Source organism: Hippoglossus stenolepis, chromosome 6 (genome assembly GCF_022539355.2).
Source record: "Hippoglossus stenolepis isolate QCI-W04-F060 chromosome 6, HSTE1.2, whole genome shotgun sequence".
Classification (NCBI taxonomy): domain Eukaryota; kingdom Metazoa; phylum Chordata; class Actinopteri; order Pleuronectiformes; family Pleuronectidae; genus Hippoglossus; species Hippoglossus stenolepis.
This window is the reverse complement of record NC_061488.1, coordinates 19,355,244-19,367,383: the sequence shown is the minus strand read 5'-3', so window position 1 is coordinate 19,367,383 and position 12,140 is coordinate 19,355,244. Positions and strand designations below refer to the sequence as shown.

At 41.3% G+C, this 12,140-nt stretch overlaps 1 protein-coding gene across 3 annotated transcripts in view; it reads right to left on the bottom strand.

The window, feature by feature from the left end:
* Positions 1-12,140, bottom strand: part of nphp4 (nephronophthisis 4) — a 156,589-nt gene that overhangs the window by 73,737 nt on the left and 70,712 nt on the right. For all 3 annotated transcript variants that reach the window (XM_035160267.2, XM_035160268.2, XM_035160269.2), the window contains exons 9-10: positions 1,955-2,173; positions 1,322-1,451 (exon numbers count right to left, since the gene is read on the bottom strand). In XM_035160267.2, coding sequence (XP_035016158.1) covers positions 1,322-1,451; positions 1,955-2,173 — 349 coding nt within the window. The remainder of the gene's footprint in view (positions 1-1,321; positions 1,452-1,954; positions 2,174-12,140) is intronic.

The following is a 12,140-nucleotide window of genomic DNA, read 5'->3' as shown; positions in this document are numbered from 1 at the left end:
CAAAGTCATTACATACACATACATTCAGGAGGACTGGGCCCTGGGCACCACAGTAAGAAAAAAACCCTGAAAAAAACCTGATTACGTTAAGAAACACCTCATACCGGAGCAGTCAGATGAAAACACAGACTGTAAACACAACCAAAATTATTTGGGAGACAATTAAGGCAAAAAAGAAGATTGTGACCTAAACTGCTTGTCGTAAACATCCATCAGAGTTGACATTCTGACTTTACTTTGATAGAGATACTGAATAATATCTGAGACAGATTCTAGCTATCACTTACTAAAAAATAAAAGCTGAAAGTATCTCTGGAAGTATTTACATTTAGAAGCACATTTTAGTACAGAATGTAAAAATTTGATGGATTATTTTCAGGCCAAAGTTCCTCTCTTAGAGTAGAGGGTAGCATGAGGGCATCACGTCAAGCTTGTTCAAGATCAAGACGCTCTAATGGACAGCCAATGTCTTCTCCTAGCACTTTGAGTTTATCCCTTTATTCCCCTTAGACCCCAATCACGGGGTTGTGCTAATCATGCAGAGAGCAGGTGGTGCCATTGAGATAACACTGCAGAGGTGGAGGCTACATTATATGCAGAGGACAAGGTAATTCGATGCTTAGAACTCTGGCTGATTACACCCGAGTGTTGCCACACACTTGAGGTACACCCACCCAACAGTTACTCGAAACACCCCACACATTTTTTGGTCCAGTAAACAAATGTTTTGATGTAGGTCGTAAAGAGTCTCTCATGTCCTCTTTGAGCTGCTTTCAGACATGCGCTGAACTTTGGATATTCTCCAGAAATTATCCTCACGAAAAAACGCAAATCACAGAGTCAGTTGCTGTGGATATTCTCCAGAATTCCTCGTTCCAGAACTCGGTAAGGAACTCTGGGTAATGTCCGAATGAGCCACACAGCAGTAGATTCAACAGAGGATTCACCCTGAGCAAGTGGGCTCGTTGATGATGTTTCCAACGCGCGACAGACGCAAAACTGAATATAACAAAAACCAAACAAATATCTCAAGATGAAAAAGTGGTGTTATACATGTAGAAGACGCGGTTGAAGATGTCAACTTGAAAAGACAATGATATTTGAGAGATATTGGCGATACAGGCCGATGCCGGTGTCAATGTACTGTTTATACATCATGTCCTGCCTCCCGCATGCACTACCCAGGAGCCACCCTTCGCCTGAATGTTCTGGACACGTTCCTGTTGTGAACACATCTGAAGTGGACAATCTCTGGCTGTATTCTTCATATGTGAAAGAAGAACTCTTCACGTCTGAAAACAGCTTAAGCTTTATAATTTACCTTGTGAGGGTGATGAGGGTAACCTCCTCTCATGTGACACGTCTTCCTGCTTCGACCTCAGAGATGCCTTCGGGCTGGATGCCTTCCTTTCCAGACCAGACGACAGCCGAAAAGTTAAGGTATCTTTCAGCTGCGAGACAGAATTCAAACATTTCAGAAACACAAAAAAAAAAGCACGGGAATGAAAGGTTGATGTTCCGGAGAGAGGGACACAATTGGATTAGATGAGAAAGACAAGAGACAGAGATGTAGCAGTGACATGTCGTTACTTCCAACTATCTGAGCAGTGTGAAAAATCACAGCTAAGGTGCGAAAAGTTAAGTCATCGCAAGATGACGACTTTTGCACCCTTTAAACTTTTTGATGCCGTCAATAAATAGATGTGACTTGCAAAAAATGATTTGTCTGCAAGTGTGACGCAACTGCAAAGAGGTTTCACAGCAGGGAGCTTTAAAGGATAGTGTCATTTGTCCATGTACAGGTACTGAAATAACTGGCTTGAAATAAAACTGAAACAACATAATGCCAAAAGTGTATTTAGAAAATGTGAGGTTTTTGCCTTCAGAGAAATGTGTGCAAGTTCTGAAAGGTTCTGAGAAAAAAAAACATACTCTTTCCGTGCTATTGTGTTACCTGAGCTGTGCCTGGAGCTGAGAGTGGCACCGAGCTCTGAGTCTTGGCAGACATCTCTGTGCTGTAGACCATGACTCCGTAAGGGTTTGACTTTGCACCTCCTTGCAGAACAAGCTGTATCTCTTCCCCCCTCCAGTCAGCTGGCTGCTGGAAGGGAAAAAAAATCCCCCAACGAAGGCACTGCAAGAAGGCTGCTCGGGATGTGGAAGTGGCAGACAGCTGAGTGACAGAAAAAGACACAAGAGAAGACAATCCGACGCTAACATCATTATTAGTGTTTTCATACATAGCAACATCCTTGATTTAAACCCCTGTACGTAGTCTTTCTGCTCTCAGAGCCTGCTCTAAGATCCACATGACTGGGGTCAAAAACTGTTTAACAATCGCTTCCCTGACCGTTAAAACCATCCATTTCTCAGGTATGAGCAAGTGTGGACGTAAGAATATTTTCACCAAAGGCAAACGTGCATCAAATAATAAGACAAACACAGCTACTACGGGAAGGCGCATATAAATTGACAAAACACGAACAATAAAAAAAAGGGATTTTTTTTTATTTCACCATGGTCATATTGTGGGTCTTTAAGTGGCCCACTGGAATAATTACAGATTTTCAATTGTACACAAATAATAAGATCATGAATTAAATGCATCAGAGCACTAGAAATGGTTTGTGCATGAATTAAGTCAAATTAAAATACAATTAAAATATATCATTCCATTAGCAAATTCATGGTTCTATTTCTTTTCTGTTTCTTTCTTTGGCTTATGCAGCAGTGTATGTACACATGGATACATACACTGTATTCGGTTGGATACATGCTCATTTGATGATGGAGTGTCTGAACAACAGAACAGCAGTGAAAGCTCTGACTGTCCATGTGAGTTAGCAGTAGTCCTGTGAGGGGTCAGTGGAACACACACAGTTTCTCATCAGAAACCAGTTTGGGAATCTTATTGGAACATAATGAAAAATAAGATGGATCATTGGTGGAATATGTAACAGAGTGGGGTGAAAAGGTTTCTATGTATGTGATATGAGTAGAGAGTTTAGGCCTTAAGTTGATGTCAGGTTATATTGTCATCATCTACGGAAGAGCAAACTATAGACTTATCTCACTTTTCAAACCAACAACGTGAGTGTGTGCAAAAGATACAGTAGATTTAGAAGGGACAATTTTCCTTTAAGAAATTATCTTTTTCCATATCACCCCCTTCATCTGGAAACACTGTGGGTGCCATGCTCCAACAGGGGGGCTGACGGCAGCTGCTCCCAGCATGGCACAGCAACAGTTTGCAGCCTCATGAAAAACTGCCCTCAAATAGTAATTTAGTAGCTAACTGCATTTTCCACATTATTCATAATCGATAAAGAATTTGGATCATTTAAAAAGTCACATTAACCACAAAGCTTTAAAACTGTTGTACTGCAGTGCGATTGCAGATTAACTGACAATTCTACACAGTCTAAACATTAGTGGCCGAAATACTAAGTCACACATATAGTTTAGAAGTTTTGTTGTATTTGAACATGATTTACAATCGGTTTCATTGTGCCTCCACGTCAGACATCCCGGCCACACTTAAAAAGCCTTTTGCTTTAAATCATCCACAGGGGACCCACAGCTTTTGCTGAATCGATTAATAAGCCGGTCGGCCTCCGACGATTGTAATCAATCATAGGTAGGATGGCACAGAATACAAAAGGAGCCTGCTCGTCCACATTGTTTCACGATAAAGTGGAGCGTATAATGGTTCACTCAATGCATACAACTGCCCTGAGCAAATGTTGTTCACATTATACCATAATCCATTACTATAGGTCGTTATTCATATAAGTGTCCTCTTTATTTGAAATGTCATGCAAAGCCCAATGCGTGTTATTACAGAAAACAGGAACTGCCTGCAGTATCATTGCAGCAGATTGAGCCAGAGAAAATGTTCATAAAAGACGGAGTCAATGATTCGACTTCTTTACGAGTTGAAATGCCAGCATTTGATTATCAAATCATTCTAAACTGCCCCTGAAGGTTATTGTTACAACTGGAAATGATAACAATCAAAATGTTCTGGTTCTGAACCAGGTTTGTTCACTGCTTAAAGGGATAGTTCACCCAAAAATGAGAATTCACTCATTATCTACTCGCCCCTATGCCAATGGAGGGTGGGTGAAGTGTTTGAGTCCACAAAACACTACTGGAGTTTCAGGGGTAAACAGTGTTGCAGAAACAACAAAAAAAAAAAAAAGAAGGAAAAAACACAACATGTCTCTATACTGCTCAAGTGGTGTCATCCAAGTGTCCATTGATATCTTCCGACGAGGTGCATTCAGTGACCGTTAGAAATGCAAACGTCCTCTAGCTTAGCCTCTTCTGGTGGACTTTTAGGGTTAAAACACGGTGTAAATTACCTTGTTTTGAGTCGAATATGAATGTCGGGGCTTGCGGATACTGGATGACCCCACACGAGCAGTATGGAGGCATGTTATGTGTTTTTTCTGTTGTTTTTTTTTTACGTCTGAAGATAAGTCCATAATATCTTCAGTTTACCCCTGAAACTGTTTTGTGGACTCAAAACTTCACCCACCCTCCATCGGCATAGGGGTGAGTAGAAAATGAGTGAATTAAATTTGTTTGGGGTGAACTATCTCTTTAATATTAAGACGCGAGTGTAGTGCTTTACAGGCTAGGTGTGAGACAGCAGTAGTGCCAGCCAAGTGGAGTCGGGCCTATTTCACCCAGACAAGGAACCCCAAACCCTCTTACAGCTGTCACTGTCCTCAAACCCCATTATTCTTCCAGCTCCTGAAAGAACACAGGCCACAAAACATGTTTTCACCATACTGAATAGTATCAAACATTCTGTGGCTCAAAACAGATTTCCAGTAAGCTCCATGAGGACTATTCAGGATGACAATTACATAGCTTTCCTTTATCGATTAATTTACTCTCTTTCCTGCAACAACCTGCAGCTCTACACAGCCACAGATGGACAGCTTATAGTGATGTACAGGGGTTCAACTGCAGTGCCGTAGTAGTGGCTCCCCCAGGAGAATGAAAACTAGAGTCGTATTTAACATTGCATGCAACAACTGCCGGGAGGTCAACTGAGGAAACAGACAGGACCCTGGACAGGATGCTGAATGACAACTGGATACACAGACACCATGAGCTGTCTGTGAACCCCGGACGAAAACCAGGTCAGTTGAAGGTGAGAGAAAGATTCACATTCACCACCAACGCCTTGGATCATCTTTGAACAGAGGCATCTCCTCTGCATCAATGATTATCCAACAATCATGGGACAAACAGGCATGTTATTGACAGCTGAGTTGTCTCCATGACAACTGAGGAAACACCATTCACTGAGAAAGACTGCAAGATGTAGTTGAAAGCTGGTCAGTGGATCTGCTTAGACAGATTCAGTGGTAGCTCACATATTCACAGCATACAAGAATAGAAGATTTGTGTGCTTTGATACGCAGCCAATGGAGAAAACCTGTCAGAAGTCTCACAACATAAAAAAGTAGACTGAGAGGAATAGCCTGATGCACTTCTCTCCAAATCAGTACGGATTGATACCGTCCAGAAATGGAAGTTTATCTGTTCTATAAGATGAGACAGGAGGTCAAACGAAAGCTCTCAGTTGTCACCTGAGGTCTGGACATTTTTCTTTAATGTTCCAGAGGGGTTGTATGTGAGTATGCAGCTGTATGAATCGATTGCTCCAGAGTTTTTCTGGAACTCCTCCTGCCAACCACCAGTGAGTGGACGTCTTCATGACCTTTCTAGCACACAATGGACGCAAAACTGGAAGGACTGGAAGGACACACATATCTCAGGATAAAAAAAGAGGTGTCGTAGAACACCCCAACGAAGATGACAACTTGTAAGGACAACGAGATTTAAAAGCATTAGGGGATAAGGGCCGATGCTGGTGTTAATGTGCTGTACAAAACCAATGTGCTTTCCGCAGCAAAGTCATGTCTTGCCTCCTGCATTCAGTATCCAGGCGCCACCTCTCACCCGAATGTCCAGTTATTGTAAATACACCTGACCTGGACAATCTCCTGCTGCGTTCTTCATATGTAAAGTGCAAACTCCTGTCTTTCGGGACATGTCTGTTGTCCATGCTGTCGAAATTAGCAAATCCAAAAGGCATGGTTCACAGGATGGTTTTCGGATTTGCCACTCATATGTTTAAGGTTTACTCAAGTTGAGTCACAAAGACATTGGCTTAAGAGTTAGTGAATGATAATGGATTGGATTCTAAATTGTCCTTGGTTAAGTTAAGGGAAAGATAGTGTCCATTGTTAAGAGAAACAAACATTGACTTTTAAAACTTGAACCATACAGCGATCCTTGGTGTCACATCAGCCATTCATCCATCTGTGCCCTTAACTATCACACTACTTCAACCATTATTCCAGGGAGACAAGAGTCATTATCCACAAGAGCTCCTTGTCAGGTAAACAAAAAAAACTGAGACCATTTCAGGCTTTTGAACAAACACCCGACGCTGTCTTTGTTTTTCTGGTGAGTGCGGCTTCTAAATGTCAAGTTGTTATGCATTATGCAAAATGACCTTGTCATCCAGGTACTTCACTAACAAAGCCCAAAGTCAAGTGTTCAGATACATTAATGAAGCTGCCATTCTGAACACTATAACTAATAGTAAACTGCAGCAGGGACAGTGAGAGTGTCGCGGTTGTAAAGGTTGAGGACATGACAGCTCCCTGTTTTACAGCAGCCAAATTAGAATATTCACTTCTGAATCACATAAACGAGCAGATGTGAACCTACAAATATTTTAAAGCAACGTGCAACTTTTACTGAGCAACAGTAGGACTACCCTCTGCAGACACATGTAGTGAAGAATGTAGAGAAAAAAGTGCGATGACTACGTAATCCCACTCACTGAACTAGAATGCAACTGAACAGTGTATATTCCTAATGATCGCCGGCTTGGAGATTGTACCTGCTCACCAAAGTTACTTGATGCAAGAGCAGGCGTTCAGGTTGGGGCTTGGGAGAAAGTGGCACCATTCTTCCTATTCAGAGTCAGTGCACCATGGAATTTATGTTAAAGCTGCTATTTTAAAGTTGCATGGTGTACCATTTACATATCTGACAAAGTTTCAGAGTCTAGTATGGTGGTGGCCCCGTCTGCAAAACAAGAATCTATACGTACATATTAGTCATACACAAAGCCCTGCTGTCACCTATGTCTGACACATAAGCAGTGTAGCATGAACCCAGTCCTACCATTAAATGTCTATTATGTACATCTGAGTAGACCTCTCCAAAGCTTCACACGTTTCAAGCGCTCCCAGATGCAGATCAATATTCCATTCCTCTCAAGAGGGAGTTTGTTTCAGACTATAATTTTATCCCCAAGTAGCACAGACATTAACAGCTATTTCTTGGAGTTGTAATTCCAGAAATATATGGCAGCCATAAAACAGATAGCAGTAGATTTCCCCTTGAGCCATTGCCTGTTTTTCCATCTCATGGGGCTGAATTAATAAGATGCTTTAAATGAAACACTAAATCAAACAAGTCTAATTTTAAAGTGATGATTTTGTAGAAATTAACCAACTAGAGAAGGATCATTTTAAAGCACAGGGAGTAGGCCAGTAAAAACTGTGAGGTAATTTATCTAATGTGAGTCTCTCTCTTTTTTTTTCTTTTTTCCAGGCACTCTCTGTCCCTAACATGTCTGCGCTCCCACGGAACACAACAGAAAGAGCAGAATGAATGTCTAGCACATGACCCATCGCTTGCTTTTCACTTCATTCAACGAATATATTCAGTCACAGTAACAATTTGGTGGCAGAAATGATGGCTGAGCTGTGAGAGACACAAGGGACCAGTCAGGGTCCTTTTCTGTGGGGACGCCAGCAAGCTTGGAAAAAGCTTTTATCTGTCCAATACTCAATGCTTATCACGCGCTCTCAGTCTTCCAGGCATAGGAAGAGGGGAGAATGTTCCAGAAGGCACAGAGTAACTGCACTGGAGAATAAAAAAAAAGGGCAAGAAAAAAACGAGATGCAAACAATCCATTGAAACTTCACATGCTTCGCTGCAATCACACGTTTTCACAGACATGAATATCAACAACTGCGATCATACAATTAATAACTTATTAAAGGGTAAAAATGGAGAATCCTTCAAGGCAATTTGTAAAACCTCGAATTCTGCGATCTCAACAATGGCGCTAAAAAAAAAAAGCACTGCAAAATAAGAATTCCCTTTGAGACGCAAAGCTGTTAGGCACATGAATCACTATCATGAGAGCAGTGAACTGTTTTTTTTTTTTAAGTAGTTTGAAACGGCGTGATCTACATATGAACTGCATAAAGAGCTGACAGCTTGGGCTGGCTAACAATAGGATGGAAGGGATAGGAAGGAATCTCAAAGAGACTCTTTAGTTGTGGTGCGAGTAAACAAACAGGGATGATATTTTTTCATTCAAAGCCAGTCAGAAAATTCACATTATGCGTGTAATCCTTGTACATAAACAGTCCGCGATGTTTGGAGGCACACATGGGCTTAAGAAATATAATGTGCGGTGCCTTGATTATATGATGGCGGAGATCAATGTTACATCACCGCGGGGGCGTAGGTGGTTTGATGGCATTGTGGTACGGAACGAGCGCTGAAGGAGGTAGTTAGCTGATGAATGCACGCGCTAAAGGACTCCAGTGAGGGGAAGGTTGCCTCGAGGGTCAGAAGCATCGACTCACTCTGGTCACCACAGTAACTCAGTGAGTCTTAATCAATTGCAAAGCCTGCTGGTGACTGCGGGGAGACATCAAATCGATGATATTACATTACAGTGGGTATAAAGTATGACTTCACTTGCACTGTTTTGAGCAGGAAGCATTTGAGGTAATTGAGGAATTAGCCATTTGGATTAATATTGCTTTTAGAAGTGTTTGCTTATTGTGTCAAGATTTATTTTTGAATAATATAAATGAGAAGATATGAACCTGCAAATGTTTTAAAGCAACACTATGTAACTTTTACTGAGCAACAGCGCCCTCTGCAGCCACATGTGGTGATTAATGTAGAGAAAAAGAACAGATGAAGCTCTGACTGCGTAGCCCCACTCGCTGAACTGGATCACGACTGAACAGTAGATATCTCCCATGATCCCCTGCTTCCTGAACCAGAAGAGCTGCTGCTGTAACAAATACAACAATCTCTGTTTCGAATTCTTGATATTTTAAAAGGTTCTTTGCTGAATCTTGGACATAAACGCTGGTTTTTAATGAGTTCTGGGTGTTTTTAACTGATCTACAGTTTGGCATCTTGAACAGCTCGGTATCTTGCCCTTGCTTGGCCTGATTCTGGCAAGTTGTGCTGCAATTATCAGTAAGTTGCACAATTCTCACAGGACATTGTGTCCGCTCACCAAAGCTACAAAGAGCAAGAACAGAAGTTAAGGTTGAGGAGTGGGAATGAAAGCAACACCATAGTACCTATTCATAGTCAGTGTTCATTCAAGCTGATTTTGAAGCAGGTAAAATAGCAAAAGTTGCATAGTGTTGCTTTTAACTTGCATGGCTGCCATTTCCTGAGCAATTCTTTGGACCTGTCTGCAAAAAGAAGACTATACAATTACACTGTTTTTGGCAGGCAACATTTGAGTTGATTAAGGAATTTGCCATTTGGATTTAATTTTTTAGAAGTGTCTGCAGTGGCGCCGGTGATTTTTCAGAAGAGGCAGAAAGATCAGTTTTGGCAAAGTGTGAACACTCTGTTGATTTGGGCATTAATGGCTATATTTAAAATAAGAGCCATTAACTTTAACTCAGAGAGCAGCCAAGCACTTGTTTCAATAATGCACCAGGGACAGAAAATAGAAACAGTAGCCTGAGGCAAAAACAAGGAAGCAACCAACTTTTTCATAAAGTGGCACTGAAAACAATAACAGGAGATGTCACTGCACACATAAATGCTCCGAGCGGCAAAGCGTTTCCGTTATTGGGGGAATCCATCAACCTTGTTAAGGAGTGTAGAATGCAATGCTGCGGCATTTTCAGACAAATACAAAAAATGTGATTGTGTGTCTTCAACATACTACTGCCTGAAACAAAGATCTCAGGTCTGTAAACTGCTGCTAGAAAAGTATTTTGAGGGACACTGAGGAGAGGAGCGGAAAATAAGAGGGGAAAATTATCAAAAAGTGAGAAAAAGAGTTTTGCACATCAACGTGAGGCGAACCTGCATTTCAGACAAGAGGAACTGGAAGCAGACACACAACCAGTTCACCGCCGCTCATTAGGTAATAAAGTCTGAAACACTTTTTCTTGTGCATAAATAACACAAATTGTAGAAAAATCTCCCAATTTGTCCTATTAGGTCCAAATATAAAAAAGCAACATTTTTGAAAAGCTGGAATAAAGCAGTTTGCAGGGACATAGTTTAAAGTTTAAAGAAAATGCCAAGACATTCAGCGACTCAGGGCTTTCTGGAGTACAGCAGGAATTAATCCTAAATTAGGAGGATGTGAGCATTGATGGGAGACGGAGTCTGACAGTTATTACTATTACTGCAGTCTGCTGGGCTGTTCATGTCATTATTTTAGCTAAGGCCCTGTGACAGGCACCGGCCCACAGCTCCCGCTACTTATGCCCCACAATGGGAAGCCCTGCAGGAAGTGAGGGAACATGCACAGAGATCATTAACTTAAGAGCAGTAAACCATTCACATTTTCATCCATCTGCACAAGTGGTCCAAATGAACCCAGCAGGTTACTGCGCTCTCTCCAGCTCACCCAGGCTAGATAAGGCTTTGAAAGAATCGTGCCTGGGCTCAGATCTAACTTTTAACTTTTAGGAGTTATTGCTCTTCCCCCCCAAAGAAAGATCATTAATGCAGTACAAGTGTTAAACTGCATATTTAATGAACAAATCATTTAGTTCAGGACTGAAGACGTTTATTGTGGAACACTTTTTAAAGAAGTTGTAATATAATGTAGTGAAAGGTTTTAGAACTACTGGAATATTTATTTTTTGGCTGGTTTTAAGGAAATTTCAGGCAAACCATATTACCTAACCCATTTTATACAAGGATTGAATACGGTTGTTATTGTCATTTTACAGATGTTAGCATCTCTTGACTCATTTTCAGACATGAACTCTGGAGAATGTCTGGAGAAATGAGTTTACCTTTCACATATGAAGGATGCAGCAGGAGATTCTCCGCTCAGACGCGTTCACAACAACAGAAAAATCACTGGAGCTGAGGGGGGGTGCAGCAGAGAGAGGCAGGATGTAACACATGAATTCCACTGCAGAGATCACGTGTTTCTGCTAAGAGCACATCGACACCAGCGTCGGGTCTTATCAACAAAAGTTCTTTTCACATCTTCTACATGTAAGGCTCTGCTTTTTCATCTTGAGATATTTTTGTTCTTTTTGTGTTTTTTTGTTTGCGTCTTAGAAATGTCACGCCCACTCGCTTGGGGTGAATCCTCAGAGAATCTCCAGCTGTGTTCTCACATGGGCTCATTCACACATTATCCAGAGCCTTTACAAGGGGGCTGGCAGGAAAAAGTCCTGTTCAGATCGTCCAGATGGGAACATCTCAGCAAATATTGCAAGAATTGCAGTGAAATCTTTAACAAAGGTTCACAGACCACTAGATGATCCTTCTGTCTGAAGTGACCCCCTGACTTTTCCTCTTGTGCAATCAGCCGGCTGGCATTTTAGTTACACAGTAAAAGGCCATGAAATTTCATACAGATATCTGTTCCGCTCAGGAGGAATTGTAATAACTTCAGGGACCACTTAACATTTCCTCTAGAGCCATTAAAGGGTCAAAATTTCATTCTGCTCAATACTCTTGGTTATTACCAAATACCCACCAAACTAATGGCACCCCATCAGCCTGAGTGAGTCTACTTGGTGTAGCAGTTTAAAAAAAGGTTAGCATGCTAACATATCAAACTAAGATCTTTAATATGTAAAACATGTAGACCTGACAACAATAACCATTTTTACAATAACATCATCATACTTTCGACCTCATTGATCCACCTTAGAGTCTGCTCTCCTTCTAATCTGCATTACAGCCATTGTTGTCCTGTTTGTCTTTTACAGTGCAGAGAAAGTTGCCGCAAATTAAATGAAGACATAGAACTTGTTAAAATCTGTGAGATAAAGCAGTCATTTTCCAAT